General features: G+C 44.3%; 1 gene segment (V, D, J or C); it reads right to left on the bottom strand.

Moving 5' to 3' along the window:
* Positions 1 to 10539: 10539 nt before the first annotated feature.
* The window catches only part of LOC118078114 (Ig mu chain C region-like), a 54739-nt gene continuing 41234 nt past the window's right edge, over positions 10540 to 24044 (bottom strand). The window contains 4 exon segments of the C gene segment in view: positions 10540 to 11137; positions 12126 to 12461; positions 13284 to 13607; positions 14673 to 14978. Coding sequence covers positions 10743 to 11137; positions 12126 to 12461; positions 13284 to 13607; positions 14673 to 14978 — 1361 coding nt within the window.

Below are 24044 nucleotides of genomic sequence, written 5' to 3'. Positions count from 1 at the left end.
CTCTTTCCCTGTTGTCGTTTGTCTTGTCTTGTTTACTTGTTTTCAAACTTCAGAAATTTGGTTGGTGGGAAAATCTGCAAAACAGCCTCCCTCCACATTCACACACCCCACCCTCTTATTTATTTAATAGTTAACAAATAAACATTATTTATTTTAAGAAACGAATCAAATCCTGATTTATCACTTGCTGCAAGGAGTTGTATAAGCAAAGTATATGTGATAAAGAAACAAACTATTCCAGAGCATTAAAAACACTGAAAGCAGATACCCAAGGCGGGACTAGGCCTCACCCCCCAGAGGCTCTGAATTAATTTTTATTAACTAATTCCATATCTCTTTTCAGTGCTGCCAAATACTTTCCAATTTTCATGTCATGGAACTGGGAGGGTGCTATTTTCCCCTGGTTGCTTTGGCATCAAGATGCTCACACAAAGAAATCACATCATCTCCTGTACCATCTGAGGATTTTTAAAAAGTCACTCCTCATGTGAAGGGAGTCCTGCCCTGGGGCAAGTTGATTTTGGGTGCCATCAAAGATGGCAGAATGGCGGATGGAACGATCTGTTTCCCTGAAGTACCATTTGGGGTGACATTTCCTGTCCAAGCATAATCAATGTTAATGGGAGCTGTTGAATTATGCTCCACGCTAACCCACTGGAGGAAAATTACCATTTTGGTTTGCCGTTTCACGAATGCATGCGGCGACGGGGCAGGAAAAGAGCAATGGAACTGGCAATTTCAAAGTGAGGGGCTGGCACAGCGGAGGCGGGAAGTCGTAGTGAGCCCTCCTGAAGCAGGGGAAGGAGGAAGAAAGTGTGTCTTAGTTCTGTCACTAAAAATGACTCTGTGTGACATGCCCTCCAGCATTCCTCAGATGAAACTGTCCCTATTTTCATCTGAGGCATGTTGCAGAGTATGCTATGTACACAGACACAGGCAACATTGCCCATGTGGTCATGAGCCTTCTCTGTGGGGGGGGGGGTGTCATCATGATGAGGGCTGTCGGGGGTTTCCTTTCTAACTACACAACAGGTACATGTTTTCTCCATGCCAAACCTGATTTTTTTGGGGGGGTGGTGGTGGTGGGAATCAGGGCCGGTGCATCCATTTAGAGGAACTAGGCAGTTGCCTAGGGTGCCAAAATGGAGGGGGCATTGGCCAGCCTGCTGGGGGGGGGGAGGGAAAGCGTGCTCTTGCGAGAGGCGGTGGTGGGATGAGTGCCCCGAAAGGAGTGCTTCTTTCAGGGTGATGATCCTGTCACCACCTTTTGCAGGGGTGGGTGCCCACATCTCCCTTCTCCCTGGCTCACTGTGAGACGCGCCCGCCCGCCCCTGTGCCGCATCTCGCAAGAGCAGGCTTCCTTCCCCCCCTTTCCCCTCTCCTTCCTTCCTTCCTTCCTTCCTTCCTTCCTTCCTTCCTTCCTTCCTTCCTTCCTTCCTTCCTTCCTTCCTTCCTTCCTCCCTCCCTCCCTCCCTCCCTCCCTCCCTTCCTTCCTTTCTTCTTTCTCTCTCTCTCTTACCCACCCCTTCCTCCCTCCCTCCCTCCCTCCCTTCCTTCCTTCCTTCCTCCCTCCCTTCCCTCCCTCCCTCCCTCCCTCTCGCTATTTCCCTCTCACCCCCTCCTCCCTCCCTCCCTCCCTTACACTCTCTCTCTCGCTATTTCCCTCTCACCCCTTGGGGGGCACCAGAAGATGACCTGCCTAGGGCACAAAAACCCCTATCACCGGCCCTGGTGGGAATAACAGGTGTGGAGAAAATTTGTCCCGTGTAGAACTGGTAAATCTGGATTGCTCCTCACCAGGTACAGCAGGAATGAGTAATGACTGCTGCTAGTGCGAGGGAATGTGGTTATCTAGGCCTCTATCTGGCCTTTGTGACTCTCCCAAGGCCACCCAGTTATGACCCACCTTTGCACTTTCTTCAGGTGCTTTTGATTGGCTGGAATGTGTGATAAGGTAAAAGCGTATGGTCTGGTCCTGAATTGGGTTCCTACTGGATTGCCATTGAAAAGGAGTGGCACAAGGGGAAAACAGCTCAAATATGTGTTCTCTAGGCATGGCACAAGCAGGAGTGTGGATGCGTCCTAACTTTCAAAAGCTAAAGTATGTAATCTACTATTGAAAGAGGTTAGAAAAGACTTAAAGACTTGGACACAGACAGATCTAACATGGACTGGCCATTTCCCACATTGAAATGGATGGTTGCCCCAATGTTTTTATTTTTGTCTCTCCATTTATTTCCTTTCATCTACCCCCCCCCCCCCACTTGTTCAAAAAGTGGCAAAAGCTGTTCATCCAATTTGTATATTTAGGGAGACATTTGGGAAAAAACCTGAATATTTTTTATTAAGTTTGATCCCAGAAAATATACCCGAAGATAGAATAAATATTTTTTTGTATGCCTGTGCAGCGGCGAGATTATTTATAGCCCAAAAGTGGAAAGGAGAGGAACTACCAACGACCCAGGAATGGCAGATAAAATTAGTGGAATCCATGAATTTGGCAAGGATGACGGCAGCAATTAGGAACACACCAAAACAAAGGTTAAAAGTTGAATGGAAATATGTTGAAGAGTATTTTAAAAAAGAAGGTATAGAAACTAAATTAGTGATTTGTTTTGATTAAGAGAATACATGGGAATATATATATATATGTTGAGAGATGAAGTAATCAATTAATTAGTTAGCTTGGCATTTTAAAATCATAAGAAGTAAAGCAAGTTATGTGCATATAACAAGGGAAACGACATAACAGCGATTGGAAGTTGATTTTAAGACATGGTGAGCATATTGTTATGTTTATATTTTATATATATGTTTGGGGATTTGTTTAGATTTATTATTATGTGTATAGTTTAATTTGTTTAATTTGCCCAATGGATTTGAGAAGTATAGACTTAATTTAAGTTATGTATTAATTTACGTTGGGTGGCTTAAGTTTGAATTTATGTTATTTGTGTTATTTATGTTATTGTTTTTGTATCCCTTTTTTCGTTTGTTGTGGTTTATATTTTTTTTAAGGAATCAATAAAGATAATTTTTAAACTTAAAAAAAAATAGGGAGAAATCTGAGGCTGAGATCCTCAGTCATATACCATTGTACACAAAAATGTTCTGAAGTCCATCTTCAACCCATTTGTTGCAGCCAACTCCTATGTATGGCATAAAACACCTCCAATCTTTCCTCTGAGCCCATTCATACTACAACCTCTGTTCCACTCTGAGAAGGGAGGTTTAATAATAATAATAATAATAATAATAATAATAATAATAATTTATTATTTATACCCCGCCCATCTGGCTGGGTTTCCCCAGCCACTCTGGGCGGCTTACAACAGAAAAATGAAATAAAACAATCTATTAAACATTAAAAGCTTCCCTAAACAGGGCTGCCTTGAGATGCCTTCTAAAGGTCTGGTAATTGTTGTTCTCTTTGACCTCTGGTGGGAGGGCGTTCCACAGGGTGGGTGCCACTACCGAGAAGGCCCTCTGCCTGGTTCCCTGCAACTTGGCTTATCGTAACGAGGGAAGCGCCAGAAGGCCCTCAGCGCTGGACCTCAGTGTCCGGGCAGAATGATGGGGGTGGAGATGCTCCTTCAGGTATACTGGACCAACATATTTAATGTTTGGAAAGATGCAGGGATGTACAGGCGGGAAGGTTTTTTATTTATGATGGGGGCATGCACCTGATAGGCAAGCAAGTTATACATGAATTGGGGAAGAGGAAGATGCGATGACTGCACTTCACTTCATCTTGAACCCAACAATTAGTCCACAAGCAACCATGTCTTTAGCAACAGTGGGAAATTTGACTCTCAACATGAATCTGACTCCAGAAAATATGTTATCTACACAATGCTCAGTGATCTCTAATTAGGTCTGATTGATTCAACGAAACAAGTTTGTGAGTCGGGATTTGTGAATAGAGATGGAGAAAGCAGACAGGTGTAATACGTGGGCCAAAAAATGCTGCTAAGGCCCGTTTCCAGTAATATCAGAGAAAACACACTCAAAATTCTGCATTGATGGTATTTAACTCCACAAAAGGGCAGCCACATGGACCCATCCTCTTCTCCCCTGTGATGGAGTTGGTACACTCCATCAGCCCCTGACTGTATATGATAAGTGGTTGACAGGTAGCAAACATCAACCACTCTGGATGAATATTTTCAAGGAAATAAACCTCATAACACAAACAGACTGTGCCTTGCACACCACAGTTGGCTTTAATGATGAGCACCTTTATTGAGCATTGAGAAAGACCTACAACACAAAGAACTAATTACATTCTACACAAATACAGGATGGTTGACATCTGGCTTGAGAGCAGTACACGTGAAAAGGATCTAGGAGTCATGGTAGACCACAAACTTGACATGAGTCAACAGTGTGACGCAGCAGCTAAAAAAGCCAATGCAATTCTGGGCTGCATCAGTAGGAGTATAGCATCTAGAATAGATCAAGGGAAGTAATAGTACCACTGTATTCTGCTCTGGTCAGACCTCACCTGGAGTACTGTGTCCAGTTCTGGGCACCATAGTTCAAGAAGGATACTGACAAGCTGGAACGTGTCCAGAAGAAGGCAACCAAAATGGTCAAAGGCCTGGAAACGATGCCTTATGAGGAACGGCTTAGGGAGCTGGGTATGTTTAGCCTGGAGAAGAGAGGGTTAAGGGGTGATATGATAGCCATGTTCAAATATATAAAAGGATGTCATATACAGGAGGGTGAAAGGTTGTTTTCTGCTGCTCCAGAGAAGCGGACACGGAGCAATGGATTCAAAGTACAAGAAAGAAGATTCCACCTAAACATTAGGAAGAACTTCCTGACAGTAAGAGCTGTTCGACAGTGGAATTTGCTGCCAAGAAGTGTGGTGGAGTCTCCTTCTTTGGAGGTCTTTAAGCAGAGGCTAGACTGCCATATGTCAAGAATGCTTTGATGGTGTTTCCTGCTTGGCAGGGGGTTGGACTGGGTGGCCCTTGTGGTCTATTCCAACTCTATGATTCTATGATTCCTCCTTGTGGTGGCTTGGCAGCATATTGGGAAGAAATGGAAAAATCTGGGTCATCTTCAACTCTCTCCATGGAGCAGAACATGTGGATGGTAGTGCTGATGGAGTAAGTATGTTAAAGTATTAAATGTTCTTCAAGACTCAGGTGACTTTATAGAAGCATGGCATCCACTCTTAACCTTTTCTAACAACAACAAAGGTATCTGGCATCTGCCAGCTACCCATGTTCACCTGTGGTGTAACGCATTTTGCTGACATTGTTGCTTGCTTTACTGTGGGGATAGGTAGTTCCTTTTAATATTTGTTCTTGGGAAGCTCTGAAAAAATAACTTTTCAAGAGATAATTTTTTTAAAGTATAAAAATTGTGTTTATTGAATAAACCGAACCCTTTCTTCCCTCTGGATGCAGTTTGGGATACACTTAAAAATAGAGAAGTAGTCACAGTAAGAATCCAGAAGGAATGTAAGATGTTCATGAGAAATATAAGCTTAATGTACAACAGGAGTAAAGGCAAACATTCTATTTGATATATATGGTACAATACTCTGTCTACTGCATTCAGAGTTGAAATTGCAATATCCTCTTTTTGGGTTTAGACTAGGTAGGCAACAATGGCTAAAATGAAATATGACCACCACAGAGTCACAGCGATGAGTGGTGTACAATGCTAGTCCTAAATCAGAGTAGGCCCATTGGAGTTAAAAGGGATAATTGAGTTTAATTAATTTCATTAGGTCTACTTTAAGTAGTACTTATTTGAATACAACACACACACACACACACACACACACACACACACACACACTGAACAGAGGCAAAATTATAGAACACGTTTGAAGGATAAATAACCAGTCCAATAGGTCCAGTTCAAATGGAATGCTGGCAGCAAAGGGCCATGCATGTCTCGTCATATATTAGTCCCATTTAGTTTGATAGCACTTGCTCCCAGATACATGATGAGACAAAGCAAGACAGAAATGTCATCTGTCCTGTCAACTTTCCCCCAAAAGTGAATGGAGATATATTAAATCCTTGATTGTGCTGGTGATGAAAGAAACTGAAAGAATGTACAGTTTTTTATGTTAGGCAACTTATTGTCCATCTTCAGATGACCCTTCACTTTGTTATTTCACCTGGAATTGGAAAACAACCATAATTAATGTTACAGGTAGGTAGCTGTGTTGGTCTGCCATGGTCGAAACAAAACTAACTAACTAACTAAATATTCCTGGAGGGATTTTTTATATTTTGTTTCAACCATAATTAATGTTTGCCTGGACAAAAATAAAGCCATACAGCCCTCCATTCTTTCACAGCTTGCTGTCCCATTCACCACTGCCATTTAGTGATGGAATAAAACTCTATTCCAATAACATGGGGAGATATTTTTATTGGGCCATCAGGACTGGCAGGGCTCATCTACCTCACTCGCAGTTAGATGGTTAGATCTGCAGAGGCTCTATATGAAATTGTTGAAATAAAATACCCACACAGTGAGGGGGAGAGTTTAATCTGCATTTCTGAAAAATTGTCCTATGTTTACATGATATACACACGGGGATTGTCTAAGAAAAATAGTCCTTTGACTTATATACGTAACCCTAACGCTTTGCAAAATACAGTGGTACCTTAGTTTACGAACTTAATCTGTTCCTGAAGTCCGTTCTTAAACCAAATCCGTTTTTAAACTGAGGCGCGCTTTCCCTAATGTTGTCTCCTGCAGCCACTGCCCTTCCACTGTTCGGTTTCCATTTGTAGACCAAGGTAAAGTTCGCAAACCAGAACACTACTTCCGGTTTTGCGGAGTTCGTAAACCGAATCGTTCATAAACAGGATTGTTCTTAAACCGAGGTACCACTGTATCATATTTTCTTGAACCTTAGCTTGGTCTCACCCCCATGGAAACCATTGTAGTTTCTTACCCTACCAGCTATAAGTGAGTTACTATTAGTCCTCAGCTGCAAAGCACGATCAAAGGCCTTTTACTTCAGAACCCCCTCTTTCATTTTACCTTGATGACAGTCACGGTGACACTGTAGAAAAGGCTCACGAGGAAGAAAATGATGAAAGTGGAAAGGATCGATGACAGGCTTTCGAGCTCTTCATCGCCGTTGTCAGCGTCTATGAACCCATCTAGGTAAGCTTTGGACAATACATGCAGGTCAGATTCTTCTGGAGTTTAGAAAGATGGGGAGGTCTCAGTGTAGCGAAGTGACACGGGAGAGAAAAGTAGGTTACTTTTGTGGGGAACTGGGAAAGGAATGTGAAAGAGGCACACTGAGAAACAAGACAATTCTGTCCTTAGACTGGGCACAATCCAATCTTGACAACGCCAAGTGGCATGTGGAGTCAGGGATAAGCAGGGGAAAGAGGAGATGATTTAGCGAAGGGATGGAGGCATGCTACACCGAAGGGCAAAATCACAGATGTCGCAAATGCTTTAGTGTCTCTGCCTTTGGTTGTGCTGGCAACATGGTGCTGATTTGGCCAATATCCAACAGGAGCTGAGCTCATGTTGAGGGAACTATAGCACTTTTAGGAGTTCTGCATGGCACAGCTTGCTTGCTGAAGGGAGTCAAAGAGCCATTGCTCCAAATGATGCTCTCTAAACTCCATAGAGCCCTCAGTAGTTTTGCCATAAATGACCACCCGGCCTGAATGTTTTTTTGTGTCGTTCTTGACAGCATTGGATATTGTACTCTACTATAAGTTGCAAGCAGAGCCTATCATTCTGATTTTTGTTTTAATTTTTTTTTACAGTGTAATAAAGTGTTTAGGATCTGAGAGTGGACAGTAATATTGAAATGCGCTCTACAGAGGGAAGAGATGTCTCAGCCTTAAGGTGCATTTTTGAGAGTTTTTCTTATGAATCACACATGGGTTTCATTTGGAATTTTCCAACCAATGGTCTGCCACAGGGTATGAATCTCCACCTTCTGAAATGATTGAATGCTTTAGCATTCTGTGCAATGCTTATGAACCTACAAATTGCCTTCCCATGAGTATCTCAACTGTTGCTAGTAGTGCAGATGAGATGGAATGAGAGATAAAGTAGCTTGCCCAAAGCCACAGTATTCTTTGTGACTGAGCTGAAGGTTGAACTTACATTTATAAATTCAGAACTCAGCTCATTCTGTTATACTGATGTGCTGTATCTTGTGGACATGAGTGCAGTTACTAGCCTCCCATACCCCCTGTAGATTCCTTTCAGATTTTATCCTCAGCAATATGAGTGCACAATCTAAACCAGGAATCCCCAAACTTCGGCCCTCCAGATGTTTTGGACTACAATTCCCATCTTCCCCGACCACTGGTCCTGTTTGGGGATGCCTGATCTAAACCTTGGTTTAACAGAGGCAGATGGTGGGTTTAGTGAGGTAAGTTGTCAACAGAACAAATGACTCAAGTCACATGCTACAAGAGAAGGCAGTTCCCTCTCCAGGAGCACTAACTATTCAATTTAACCTGTCTCCAAATATGAAAGGGAGCTGAGCATCAATAGAACCCATCTGCTGGCTGTTCGCAAAAGAAATTGCATTTGGCTGCAACTCATTACCAAGCAACAATGACTGAAGTAATCAAGGCTTTCTCCACAGCCTCTACATTCTGGTGTGGACTGCTGCTGCTCAGTTACTCCTCTGCTCTCTACATCCACCATTTCTAAGAAGGAGTGGGAAATGGTTCTGAGTGGGAAGGAACAATGGCTGCACTTTTGTCAAACTGAAATGAAACAACTGGCTTAGTTTTGTCCTGTGTGTCTCTCTCGCTGTGCCTTGTGAGAGAATTAAAGTGTATTGGTGTGCAACTGGTATTCAGAGACATATTGCCTCCACTAGTGGAGGTGGAGCACAACCATTGTGGGTAGTAGCCATCGTCGGTCATAACAAATGCAACCATCACATTTTTTCCCTTTACTTTGTACTAGAGATTTAGATTACTTCCTATGTTAATGAAGCTCTAGATCTTTTCAACACAATGGACAAAGTGATTTTTGGAAATTGCAAAGCTACATTTTTCAAGTTTTAGATGATCATGGACAAAAAGATGATTCTTTTTTTTTAGATATATACAGTATATTCCTGCGTATAAGACTACTTTTTAACCCAGGAAAATCTTCTCAAAAGCCAGGGGTTGTCTTATATGCCGGGTTGTATTTCTTATATGGCGAGTATATCCCAAGCTCTATATTGTAACTGGAAAAGTTGGGGGTCGTCTTATACACCCAGTCGTCTTATACGCCAGAATATGCAGTACTCTAGCTTTTGCAAAGAAACCTCAAATATGCAGTTCACTGACACATGGGAAACTTCTCTGATGGCATCAATGCCACCATTATCATATTGTGCATTTGGAACTTGTTAAATGTGTGCTGTAGTGAACATAAATGGAAGCATCCAGTGTCCTAGGTCCACCTAAATTGTGATTGTTTATGCACACATGTTTAATTACTTTCTTTAGTCTTTGCTTTGAGATGCAGCACAAAAATAAAGATAAGATGGATCAGGGTTGCAGAATGATAAACCTGTGTGTGCTTGCAGAAACTGAAAAATCACTGCTTTCTATTTTATAAATATTTATTTGCGCGTCAGTGTGTTGATATTAGAAGAACTCTGCTATCACGTTGTTTTAATGTGTTTGTTAGGCTTATGGAAAGGTTTTTGCAATGTCATTGCTATGTGAGAAAGACTGGCGCACTTCCAGCTATTCTAGTGGGAAGGCTGTTCCTAGCCTGTGCAATTTGTTGGCTACTTCCACATGATGTCATCAGCATTAAAAGGCTACCCTGATCCCTCCTTTAAAATGGATTTACCTTTAACTTTTTGGGAAAAAATCCCCACTAAGTTAAAAATAAAAGTGTTGCCAAAATTGGTGTTTTTCTGTTGGTGTTAAGCCCCCTTTTCAAAGCACCTGCAATGTGTGGACATAGGGTTCCCTCTGAAGAGCCATTAAAGATGTCAATTTGTTTCTACAATCATACTTTTAAAAGCGACATGCAAGGCATGTCATGAAACATTCTCTGCATGGCCCTGAGCAGCTTCTTTTGGTTCTTCAGGGGAATTTTACACCGAAACATCCTTGGAGTGCTCTAAATTAAACAACGACGTCGGCACCATTATATCCTTAGGAGTGAAATAATAAATGTGTGGTCCTAGACACCTCAAACAGATATTCTCCATCCCACATGGAGGAATCAATCATTTAGAAGAAAGACAACTGTGATGTTTGTGTTTGTGGAGAAGTGAAAGTAATGGGAGACAAAGCTATAAGAGTAAAGGCCAAAGAGGTAGCAAGGGAAAGGTATGGTGAGGTTGACAAATCTGATACTTGCAATGCAAGCACACACACACACAAGGGAAGTATAGGTGTCTAATTGGGTGTCTATCATCCCTTGAAAATTCCAGATCATAGTTGAGAAGGTGCCGAAAGTGGAAACTTTATATCCCATCATAATGTTTGTATGATTGAAAATTATTTGTTTTTATCATTTTGTCAGAATTTCCAACAACAATCCAGATTTGTCTCCTTGTAGTACGATAAACTTTCTTTATTTCAAAGTATTATTTTATTTCAGAAAGGTGTGGCCAGTTAATTCTTCAACATTTAGGGTACATCACCCCTCTTTTCCTCCACAAAAAGGCCAATAATTAAACAAATGGAGACACAAGAAGGGAAGGCAGATGCTGGCAGTATTAGGAAGCTGTGAAAGATCTGCAGGAGGCTTGAGAAGAATGGTTATTGGCAAGTGCTGGCGGTGTCGGAGAGCACGAGGGAGACGTTGACAATGGTTGGTTTACCCGTATTCTTGTCTATGATCTTCTGAGACGTCTGGAGGGGCAACATCTCATGCCCCACCACGCAAGTGTAAGCAGTTCCAGAATTCCACTCTTCTGCGTTGACGTTCAGCATGCTATAGGCATAATACCGCTTGGGTGTCTTGGACTCCTGGGTGGCTGTGTTGGTGAAGTATTCGGAAGCATCCACGGGCTCACCATTCCGCAGCCATTTGACAAAGAACTCACTAGGGGAGAAATGTTTCATCAAACAAGTGACGGTGGCTGTTTCCTGCAGAGCCAGCTGATCCGGAGGAGGAGGAAGGATGTAGATATGTGGAGCAGAGGGGTTGCCATCTGGAAGGTTAAAGGAGGGAGGATGAAGAGAATGTAAAATGCATTGCTAACCATCTGTTTCCTTCTTTTCCTAACTGACCTCGTTTGTATGGTTAGAGTCAGAAAAACCTATAAGAAGAATGGCAGAAGCCTTCTAGGAGGTGAAATGGACAATCATCAAAGATGACCAGATCAGAGTTTTGATGCAATGGCTTTCTAAATGTGGGGTTTTTTTTTTTATTAAAGACAGTGATGACGTGGTCCGCTGCTCTCTCTATGTAAAAAGAGTGGAAGAGCATAAGAGAGACAGAGAGACTATGGCTTATATAGAAACGGTCCCATTAGGCAAGTGGGGTCAAACTCATCTCTTCATTGCTAAGGTGGGCTGAGAATAGGGGCTTCATCTATTCCAGGCATCCCCAAACTGTGGCCCTCCAGATGTTTTGGCCTACAGCTCCCATGATCCCTAGCTAACAGGACCAGTGGTCAGGGATGATGGGAATTGTAGTCCAAAACATCTGGAGGGCCAAAGTTTGGGGATGTCTGATCTACTCTAAGAGCAGCCTCATATAACTTATCACCCATTAAGTCATATGGACAATACTAAGGATTTTTGACAGCATGCTAGGGGCTAAGTTGATGTTCTCTTTTTGCTGCCTGTCTGAGACCCTTAGGCACATGGAAGCCCATACCGTACATGTCTGTTGGGCAGTCATTGGAAGGATAGCTTATTAATTCCAACAACGTTGCTTAGATTCAGATGGGTGTTAACTCCCCCTTCCACAAACTGGTGCGCTCCAGATGTTTTGGACCACAAAGCTCATCAGTCCCAGCCACTACGCCCCATAATCGGTGATTTTGGAAGTTATAGTCCAGAACATCTGGGGAGAACACCATGTTAGGATAGTTTGTGTTAAATGATTGTGAAGACAGAACGTAACTGCTGAAATCAATGACACCGAGGGTTGCTTAATCTTCTGTTGTGAGCTGATGTAAAATAGGCACCTACCTTGAGGCTTGCGCAGGGACCTGACTTCCATTGAAGGAAATAAATCTGGGTGAATAATTTTGCAGTTGAAAGTTTCTCCTTTTTCCCACTCGTCTACACACACAGTAGCTACTGCATCAGCGTATATCAGATCGCTGTTGTCTTCATCGTGATACGTTTCAAGTGTAGTGTCCAGGGGTTTGTCATCCGATGCTCTTGTCCAGGTGACGTTCAGCTCCTTAAGGTCTTGCTCATCGGGTATGTTGGAAATTCTGCAAGTCAGCTTGGCTGACTTGGTCTGGTAAATATCAGCATAGGAAGGTTGGATGGTATCAACCGTGACAGGGATGGAAAGACCTAAGAAGTAAGAAGAACATTGAGATCCATAGAACATTGAGATCCATAGAACATTGAGATCCAACCTGCTTGCACTTATGACAACCCCAACATATATCTGATTCAAACATCCTATTCCATAGCTTATGTCCAAGTCAGAATAGAGAATTTCGCTTTCCCACGATAGTGCCATATTCAAGGGGTGTGTGAGAGGGCTTGTAGATGGGAAACATTGCTAGTTGCTGCACAAGTTCCTTTCCTTGGTGATCCATAGATTTGCCAGAGTCAATGATTCTACACCAGGGGTCAGCAAACTTTTTCAGCAGGGGGGTAGTGGTCCACTGTCCCTCAGATCTTGAGGGGCGCCGGACTATATTTTGAAGGGGAAAGAAAGAAAACGAATTCCTCCCGCCCCTCAAAATAATGTCAGAATTGGATCAGCATAAAGTATGGAGACTATGAGTACCATAATATAGACTGAGGTCTCAAATAACACTGAAGCTAAGGTTGGAGCTATGTATCTCAGCAGTATCCTACCATATGCTGAAGGATAACATTGCTGGACTATGGTGCTTAAGTGCCTTCAGACCTTGCCGTAAAATCTGCTTACCTATTGTAATTATGCTTTGTAGAGGATTTTCACCTCTTGTTGAGCATTTTGGCATATGTACATTTTCATGAACTCTTACCTCAGTTTTAGCCCAAAGCTAATAATTCTACCATGTTCAGAATTCAACCATATACACTGAGCGCTTCTTCCTTTTGACAGAAATGAAAGATGCCCCTGTTGTCTTGAATGTTTCAACCAGCTTTCCGGTGCTCTGATGGAATATAATAACTTACCGCCACAAATAAAGGGTCTGCTGACGTTCTTTATCCCACTGAATCTCTCATTGGACACTTTGCAGGAGAACTTCTTGCCATTGTCCCAGTCGTTCTTGGTGATTCGTATCTCACTCCTCACGCTGTAGCTGCACTTTGAGATTCGTATGGTGGTGGGGTCATCAGATTCAAGAACTTTTCCATCCCTCAGCCACTGGATTGTGGTCTTCTGAGTGTGCAGATTTGTAGCAGTGCAGGTGATGGTGGCATTCAAGGGGGACCCCGCAAAATCCTTTAGGAGTGGTGCGCTGATGATAATGTTAGGCGGAGAGTCTGGGCGCACTACTGCAGAAGGAAGGAAAGTGGCAGAAAGTAAACAAATTTATTGCAGATGAATCTAGCAACTCAAGGAACTGCAGATCCAGGTCTACTGAGGAACCCTCATCCACAAGACTCATGAGATTGTCTTCTAGAAGGTTGTGCGTCTAGACAAGCATTTCCTCATCCATTTAAATCAATGGGCGGAAGGGCCGAACTGGATTCATCCCACAGAGTGAAGGCTCACTCTCAGAATGAATGAGAGAGTAAGAATGACAGTATAAGAGCATTGTTGAGCACATGACAAACTCATTTCCCATGCTACAAGGCAATCGTATCCTATTCACCTATACAGTGGCACCTCTACTTACGAATAACTCTACTTACAAATGTTTCTACTTACGAATGGAGCTCCGTCCGCCATCTTGAATGCGGTTTAGATAGGATTTTTTCTATTTACGAATTTTTAGATAGGGTTGCTTCGACTTACGAATTTTTATTCCAATGCATTCCAATGCATTTTTTTCGACTTGCAAACGTGCGTTCGGAACGCATTAAATTCGTAAGTAGAGGTACCACTGTATCTTGGATTAGGGGCCAGGTTTCAAACAGATTTGAAATGCTTGCCCTCTTTTACATAAATTAATATTCACCCTATGCAGAAAAACATTTACAGTACTTCTGAACTTAGGTAATTATTAATTGTGTTAAGATGACAGACCAGTATGTGATCCTTTAGGAACTAGCTAGTTATAGGGTTGCCATATTTGAAAGGGGGAAAAAGAGTGTGTGTGTGTGTGTGTGTGTGTGTGTGTGTGTGTGTGTGCGCACACACACACACACACACACACATGGCTGATGCAACAGGAAAATCCAGACATATGGCAACCCTAGCTACTTATTGGATGGAAGATTTATAGCTCGTCCTTATCACAAGAGGCCAGTTCCCATAAAAGACCATGCAGAAATCAAACATTTGGTCTTTTAAGAGTTCCCTAGCACTTTCTGACTCCTTTCTGCTAATCTCCTGGTTTGAGATTTCCCCTGGCTGCTGGGAAATCTTGTATTTTGTAGACAAATAAATTCACTTACTGGAACGGACAATTTCTTCTGTTCTGTTCCCAAGAGAGTGAATAGTCTTGCAGTAGAATGGATTAAAATGCTTCCAAGCTGCAGCAGGGACAACTGCCTGGGAGCTTGCAGTGAAAGTCCCACGGGAGTTGAAGAAAGAAGGAAATTCCATAAACTCGATTGCCTCGTCTTCATCATTATCCCAAGAGAAAGTGACTGAGCCAGGCAGGAAATCCTGGGCCAAGCAACCAATAGTGATGCTTCCATTGTGAGAGATACTCCCAGAAGATGGAATGAGAGGAAAGACATGTGGAGCAGATTGGCAAGCTGAGGAAACAAAAAAATTAGGTGTTTTTTTTAAATAAAAAAGATGCTTTATTTGTAGCTGGGATTGCTTATCTGAGCTGAGCTATTTTAATTATCTCTCAAAGTTTAAAATTGTTTTTAACTGCTTTTATTTATAACTTTAATATTTATTGTAAGCTGCTTTGAGGTTTTCCTACAATCAAGCAGTATATAATTTTTGTTAAATAAAATAAAATGCATAAATCCAGGCAGGTCCTTGGGTGCATTCTACCTCTGACTGCCCAAGATTCTGTGCATTTCTGACAGGTTGGACAGTTTAGCCAACTTAAAAAAAAACCCACTTCTTCAACCTTATTTTGGTAAGACCTTTACACAGGATGGCTTCTCCATCCACACTTCCACTTGTCCTGTCACTATCCCCAGGGGGGAAACCAGTTGTTTATCACTGAATTAGAACAAACACCATCTATCGTTTTTTTTCTGGGATTGTTCTGATTCAGTGGCGAACAGCGAGTTTTCTTGGGAGAAGTGGCGGGGGGGAATGCTAGGACCCATTCTCAGAAAGGGTGGGAGAAGTAGAACTCATGATTTCTAGACACAGGACAAGCCCCACCTCAACCACTGGACCCATTATACTGATCTTCACCAGACGAGTGTTAATAAAACAGTGGGTATGAATATTCAGGCCTCAGCTGTATTTTCGTCTCTTCCTCACATGTCTCTCTTCAGCTCCCTTTTCCCCATCTCAGCTGTCACATCCCAACGTCTTTCCTAACTGACAATTAACTCACCACTCTATAACCTCCAGCCAATCAGCATCTGCTATCACCCAGCCCAATCAGAATAAATGTACCTAACCCAGGTCCCACCTAAGAAATTCTCTCTCTCACAGCCCACAACCAATCACCAAGCATGTATTTCTGTCTGAAATATGTGCCATATTCTTACACCATGCCATTTTTAAACAGTCATGGCTTCCCCCAAAGAATCCAGGGAGGTTTAGTTTGTCAATGGTGCAGAGAGATGTTGGGAGACCCCTAGCCCCCTCCCAGAAGTATAATTTCTGGAGTGGTTTAACAACCAGTCCCTCTCGAAAGGGAACTTTGTCAGCGATAACACTTTGAGGTGAATGGGGGCCTCCTTTCGACTCTCAGCACCCTTAACAACAAACTACAACCCCCAGAATTCTTTGGGGGAAGCCATGACTGTTTAAAGTAGTATTGGAACGCTTCAACTGTATAGTGTGAATGTGGCCATACTAATAACAATACAAGGCCTCTCGAACTCTGGCAGTCACAGAAGTCACAGAATATTTTCCCCTTCAAAACACATATATACCCAGAGAGATATACAGCACTTCTGCAGGAAGGGACTTGAGACTGGTTCACCTCCTAGCTAAGTGCTGATTCCACAAGGGTACTGAGGAGAGCTCAGATGCCTCACAGCTTTTCCAGAATTGGTGCCGAAGGCTTATGTGTCTCTTGGCTGAGTATGCCAAGCTTCAGGGAGGTTGGGACAAGACCAGTTGTTGGACAGTGTTCTCGAAGCTATGAACAAGAGTTTGACCAAGCTGCGGGAGGCAGTGGAAGACAGGAGTGCCTGGCGTGCTCTGGTCCATGGGGTCACGAAGAGTCGGACACGACTAAATGACTAAACAACAACTTGCAGTTTTGTGGGTGCCTCACACACCTGCAAGTCACCCCTCACCATCAAGCCCTCACTGTGTGGAACAGTTGCTTTCAGAAACACTAGAGCAGGCATCCCCAAACTTCGGCCCTCCAGATGTTTTGGCCTACAACTCCCATGATCCCTAGCTAACAGGACCAGTGGTCGGGGGTGATGGGAATTGTAGTCCAAAACATCTGGAGGGCCGAAGTTTGGGGATGCCTGCACTAGAGAGATCTCTGCAGCTTTCTGAGAACTGCATCACTTACACCTGAGTCTACAACACCAGGAAGGAGTCAGCTGAGACCAGTCTTCCAAAAGATAAAACTCACACGAGAGAGGCTCAGGTGCTGTTGTGGAAAGCCAACTACCCAGAGGTTTGCAGAAAGCAAGGGTAGATAGAACCTAAAAACCCTTTAAATGAGTGTTGGTTCATCCCCAGCATTTTCATACTTCTCAGCTGAATGGAGTGTTTGGGCAAGCTAGCTGAGACCTCTTGAAAACTGGGCATAAGGCAAGCCTATAAATGACTCGATGACCCTTCAAACTCTACAATTCTATGACATACCCATGCTGGGCTTCCACAAGGGTAAAGGAAGGCAGTGGCTCACCCCTAGGTTTTCCTAAAGCTGCTCCTTAGCTGGCAGAGTTAATTTGAAGCCCCTACCATTCCTGAATCCGATCTGTAGTTGGGTGACTATCACAGCAGTCTTCAAGGGGAGCACTTGCTTTCAGAGAGCCACATTGTTCTCCTAGCCCTTTCAGGAAGGTCAATAGCTCAGTGGTGAAGCATTTTCCTATATTCCCTCCCAGGACTCCCAATTAGCCAAGGGGCTTACGCTCAGCAGAAAAGCTCATAAGAAACCCAGCAACAGTTGTGTGTTGGGGGACAGGGGTAGCTCAGTGGTAGAGCAGGGATAGCACAGGTCAGTGATGGAACATTTGCTCTGCACGCAGGAAATCCCATGTTCAACTCACAGAACCTCAAGGAAGGGTTGGAATATACTCCTGGGCTGAAACCCTAGAAAGCCACTCTCTGGGGTCAAGGGCTGAAGCACACTGCTTCAGAGAAACAAGAGAGCCTAGTGCTCTTCACTGGGCTGAATGGAAAGGACGGCACATATTCCTGCTTACAAGAATATCGGGGAGGAGAGGAAGCTGTTTGCTACCTTAAAAATTTACTGAAAGCTACCACTGAGCTCAGATCTTGCACGCATGCCAGTAAAGTTGCAGGCTGTAGGGAGGTTCAGGTGCTCTCTTTGCAATCTCTGCCTTTACTGAAGCCAGGAGCTACACAGCTCTCCAAGCCGAGTGTTTGATTTTAAGGAAGGTTGAGACCCCCAGCACTCCTCCAATCTTCCTAGCGGTGTAGTGGTTGGAGCTCAACACTTGAAAGCTTTCATATCCCAGCTTTGAAGAAAAGGAGGGAGGAGAGTGGAAGGCTCCCAGAAGTTACTCCTAGCCTTTGCAAATCTGCAGCCCAATGGGATGCCAAACTTCCCCCAGCTGACCACTGGCCATTGGACAGAATTGCTCCCCTGCTTCAGGTATAGATGCTGTAGATCTGAATGGCTTGCTTGTTTCTCAGCTGAGCACTGAGCTTCTGAGATCCTAGGAGCTTACCCCAAAGGCATAGCTGAGCAGAAGCCATCCCACACTTCCTGAGCTCAGCACTGAGCTTCAGAAAGACACCGGCTGCTCTCTCAACCTCTGCACTAGTCTAAGTAGCTCGCATTTATCCCAGCTCAGAGGTTAGCTACAGAAAAGCTATGAGGATGCCGGGAACATTTCCCGCCGGCTCAGAGAAGAGCCACCCGGCCCTGTTGCTTCCCTGGCCTAGCTTTAGCTGCTATGGATCTGAAAGAGCTAGCATCTCATGAGTAGGTGGTGTGCTTCAGAGAAGCTAGGTGGGTTCTAGGAGTTCCCCCTCCCGTTATTTCCAATGCTGTAGCTGAAGGAGCACAAATCCTCATTTCCCTAGCTGAGCACTCCTGATTATTGCTGCTAGCTGGATGCTGTTCTATCTGACTGGTGAGTTTCGGAGAAGCTAGGGGGTTGCTGGGTGCTTTCCCTAACGTTTCCAAAGCAGCAAAGGATCAGGGTGCCAGCCAGCTCTTGCCTACTCCACCCCCAACTGAGCACTGGATGGCAAGAGAGGTTCCAATAGCTTTCCTTGCCCCGCCTAGAGGCCATAGACACCTCAATGGACAATAGATGTAGAAGACTTGCACATCTCCCAGCTGAGCTTCTGCAGTGTTGCCTCCCAAAGGGGTGCTGCTGGCTGGGGAGGCTTCCTTCTTGTCACAGTTTAGGGATGGTGGAGGACATGCGATATTCCAAACACAAGACCTATTCAGTTGGGACCTTGCGCATCTCCCCATAAAACGCCGGCTCCCCGGGGGCATCCCCATTGCTGTGCATGTTAAAGCAGAGGGGTGAGGAGAAAGGTTACTGATACTAGGGATATTTACCAAATTGTGAGAATTGAAATCAATCAACATTACACATTAAATGTCCCAGAGAAGCAAGGTGCTTATCTGAGCATCTTGCAGGCAGCCCAGTTACTCCCTCCTCCTCCCCCTTAAGCTGTCAGCTGAAAAGTTTGCTTAAGTGTTGGGCTGATGGGCTGGAGGTAGGCTACCTTCCAGTGTGCTGCAAAGATCACACACCGCAGCTCCAAGCTGAACATGGGCCTAAGGTGGCTACTGGGGAGTTTTGTTATGTTTCAGTTTCTCTTATGCTCAGCATGGAGGTGGCAGTAATTGAGTGTTAAAATCTGCATTAGTTGGGAAGCCTATCAATATGAGAAACCAGAATTCAAATGGAAATACTAATATGTATGCCCAAGCCTATTACAACCTACATCCTTTCCATGAAAGTTGACTGATCCTAGAAAGAGTCTTTTCTTATGTTTCTATCTTCCCAAAGCCCGGAAGTAGGCCCCTTTCACTCACCGTATCAAAGGCTGACCTTGAACGGTCCATTTCTCCTGGAAAGTCATCTTAGTTCTAGTCTTCAGTGTTTACTCCTAATGTTCTCAGAAACTGTCTCCAAAAATGGAAAGTGATGGTAGATGTCCTTGGTGTAGACATGAAGGTCTGAAAACAGACAAACAACATATTGTGGTGGAGTGATGTCTGGGGTGGGGGCTATAATTTGCAACCAAAAGTGGCCACGTGAAACTGTTGCCGAGGAAGAACTTCCCCTTTTCTAGTTTATTTGTCTTGCCTTGTTTTCTTGTTTTCAAATTTTGGGGTTTCCCACTAACCAAATTTCCAGAGCTAGGGTTAATCTGGCAAAACAGCCCCCCCTCCACACATATATTGCCCCCTAAAATTTATTTATTCCTTTCTGCCAACAGCCTTATAAGAAAAGTATAAATGGTAAACCAACTACTGTATTCCCATACCCTCCAACATTTCTCCGATGAAAATAGGGGCATCCCATTCCATTATGATAATTTTACTATCTATACCCCACACATCTTACTGCATTGGATTCCTGCAGCCAATCAGAAGCTGCGCTTTGGTTTCTGAATGTTTTGGAAGTCGAACGGACTTCAGGAACGGATTCTGTTCAACTTCCAAGGTACGACTGTACTAAAGAGAAGGCAGCTTCCATTCCAGGAGCGCTAGCCAATTGAACCTGACTGCAGATACGAAAGGAAGCTGAGACTCAGTAGAACTTGACCACTCAGTCTTCACGAAATAAATTGCATTTGGCTGCAACTCAATGCCAAACATAGAATCATAGAGTAGGAAGAGACCACAAGGGCCATCCAGTCCAACCCCCTGCCAAGCAGAAAGCACCATCAAAGCATTCTTGACATATGCCTGTCAAGCCTCTGCTTAAAGACTGGTGGAGTCTCCTGGTGGAGTCTCCTTCTTTGGAGGTCTTTAAGCAGAGGCTTGACAGGCATATGTCAAGAATGCTGTGATGGTGTTTCCTGCTTGGCAGGGGGTTGGACTGGATGGCCCTTGTGGTCTCTTCCAACTCTATGATTCTATGAAAGACCTCCAAAGATGGAGACTCCACCACACTCCTTGGTAGCAAATTCCACTGCCGAACAGCTCTTACTGTCAGGAAGTTCTTCCTAATGTTTAGGTGGAATCTTCTTTCTTGTAGTTTGAATCCATTGCTCTGTGTCCGCTTCTCTGGAGCAGCAGAAAACAACCTTTCTCCCTCCTCTATATGACATCCTTTTATATATTTGAACATGGCTATCATATCACCCCTTAACCTTCTCTTCTCCAGGCTAAACATACCCAGCTCCCTAAGCCGTTCCTCATAAGGCATCGTTTCCAGGCCTTTGACCATTTTGGTTGCCCTCCTCTGGACACGTTCCAGCTTGTCAATATCCTTCTTGAACTGTGGTGCCTTCTTGAACTGTGGACACAGTACTCCAGGTGAGGTCTGACCAGAGCAGAATACAGTGGTACTATTACTTCCCTTGATCTAGATGCTATACTCCTATTGATGCAGCCCAGAATTAATATTGAAGTTACAATATTGAAGTAATCAAAGTGGTCTTCATAGCCTCTACATCAGGCATCCCCAAACTGCGGCCCTCCAGATGTTTTGGCCTACAACTCCCATGATCCCTAGCTAACAGGACCTGTGGTCAGGAATGATGGGAATTGTAGTCCAAAACATCTGGAGGGCCGAAGTTTGGGGATGCCTGCTCTACATTCTGATGAGGGTTGAGGTGCTGCTCCATTACTCCTCTGCCCTCTAGAATTTACCATTTCCAAGGAGCGGAAAATTGTTCTGAGTGAGAAGGACAACGGTTGCGCTTTCGCTGAGCATGTATGAAACAACTGGCCTAGTTTTGTCCTAGCTGTGCACCTCTCACTGTGGTTTGGGAGGTATGGCAAAAAGATTCCAGAGTTCCTCAGGAGGACAGTTTGATTGCTAAACCACCATGCAGATTGCAACCGTCTGGGGGGTGGGGCAGGGTGTGTGTCTCCTAACAACTCTCAGCACCCGTAATAAGCAACAGTCCATAGGCATCTTAGTGGGAAACCATGAAGGTTTCAACCGATATCGTGTGGCTGCAGTGTAGCTGCCCCCACCTCGTAAAGTTTGGCTCTTAGCACTGAACTACTACATACCTGACAAACTCTGTTGTTGTTGTTGTTGTTTAGTTGTTTAGTCTTGTCCAACTCTTCGTGACCCCATGGACCAGAGCACACCAGGCACTCCTGTCTTCCACTGCCTCATGCAGTTTGGTCAGACTCATGTTGGTAGCTTCGAGAACACTGTCCAACCATCTCGTCCTCTGTCATCCCCTTCTCCTTGTGCAATCTTTCCCAACATCAGGATCTTTTCCAGGGAGTCTTCTCTTCTCATGAGATGGCCAAAGTATTGGAGCCTCATCTTCAGGATCTGCCCTTCCAGTTAGCACTCAGGGCTTATTTCCTTCAGAATGGATAGGTTGGATCTTCTTGCAGTCCATGGGACTCTCAAGAGTCTCCTCTAGCACCATAATTCAAAAGCATCAATTCTTCGGCGGTCAGCCTTCTTGATGGTCCAGCTCTCATTTCCATACATCACTACTGGGAAAACCATAGCTTTAACTATACAGACCTTTGTAGGCAGGGTGATGTCTCTGCTCTGACAAACTCTAGTGCACAGCATTTCAAAATGCCCCCCCCCCGAGAACCAAATAGGTATAGCAACTTTCCAGGGAGAGTGATCAGAAACCGGGATTAGCCCTTGGCAACTAAGGACGGTTCGTATGTATGGACATTAGGTCTTCTTCATCTCTCTTAAGACTTTTGGTGGCTTTTGGCAGGTGTGTTTGCTAGGTGTACATAGGGCCCTGCCTCCTAAATTGTGGTGCTGGGTAGGCTGCTATGGCCATATTCACGGTGAGAGAAATAATATATGATCCAGGTGGAGGTGAGACCAGGCCTAGTCCCAATATTTCAGCTGTTAATAGGACTTCTTTCATAGCTGCATGGTATGCAGACATTTAGCAGGTGAAGCTTGTCCTGGGATAGATAAAAAATGGTGGGAGGTGCTTCATTTGCTGAATTTTTCTGTCTCGGGCTGCCATTTGAGTCGCAGGAGTACTGCTGGGGGGGGGGTGGAGACACATGGCACCTTAACCATATGGTCATTGTGCTGATGAGAGGTTACTATTTCTCTTTCTGGAAAGCAGTTATAATATCCCTCCCCCATTTGATTAATGTTATGTTTAATAGATTCCTTCCAGCTTTAATCTATTGCACATTGTTTTTCAGGGTAGGAATGAGTGGATGAAGTGCAGCAAGGCTGAAAACCATGCCCCCCCCGGATGGTTTGCTGCTGATTGCAACACAGGTAAGGCTGAAAGGCCCCCACCGACATTTTGGTGAGTCATCCTGAGAACAGATGCGCGCTGTTTTCACCAACAGCTGTGATCTGCTGTTTCCACTTTGAGCTAAAGGCGAGTGCTGGCGGTCAGAAGGGGATGGACAGATATGATGTGTGGGGCTTTGAATAGAAACTCACATTGATGTGTTCTGAGTCAACGTCAGATAACAAATGGTGGGTTTCTCAGTGCCTGAGAAAGCAACAACCATGTTTTGCTGATTTTGTACGAGCCGCACGCTCTATGAATTGAGCATATCTACCAGGGGAAACTGGGACACAGCTCAAACTGGGATGGGGCAGAATTCCATGCCTTTCCCTACAGTGTGTAGATCAGGCACCCCCAAACTGCGGCCCTCCAGATGTTTTGGCCTACAATTCCCATGATCCTAGCTAACAGGACCAGTGGTCAGGGATGATGGGAATTGTAGTCCAAAACATCTGGAGGGCCGAACTTTGGGGATGCCTGGTGTAGACTGACAGAGCCAACCACTGCCCCCCCCCAAACAAAAACAAATCCTCAGTAATGAGAATGTAAACCAGGGTTGGAGGCAAGTTCTGAAGCCGCTCCAGTGATAGCAACGTCTACAGCAGGCTTCCTCAACCTCGGCCCCCCAGATGTTTTTGGCCTACATTTCCCATGATCTCTAGCTAACAGGACCAGTGGTCAGGGATGATTGGAATTGTAGTCTCAAAGCATCTGGAGGGCCGAGGTTGAGGAAGCCAGCAAGGGTAGCCCTCCAGGCATCATTGGCTCCCATCAGCCCCAGACAGCATCACCAGTGACCAGGAGATGGTGGGAATTGTAGCCCAACAACATTTGGAAGGCAGCATGTAGATTTCTCTTGGTGTCAGTATCTGGTATCCTGAGGCAGCTGCAAGGTCCCATAAGGTGGCCAGGCAAGAAAAGGTGCAGGGCACCTGAACCACTAAAGGTTGTGTAGGAGAGAGGATAGTTGTGGGAATTTCATGCAGGTTGTCCCTGTTGAAATTCTTTCCTCTTGTTGTGTGTGCAGGAGTCCTTCCCACTTTTCATCTGGCACCTCTACTGACTCCGGTTCCCTCCTC

This window comes from Zootoca vivipara, chromosome 12, assembly GCF_965207765.1.
Source record: "Zootoca vivipara chromosome 12, rZooViv2.hap1.1, whole genome shotgun sequence".
Taxonomy (NCBI): Eukaryota; Metazoa; Chordata; class Lepidosauria; order Squamata; family Lacertidae; genus Zootoca; species Zootoca vivipara.
The sequence above is the reverse complement of the archived record's forward strand: the minus strand, read 5'-3'. Positions and strand labels throughout refer to the sequence as shown.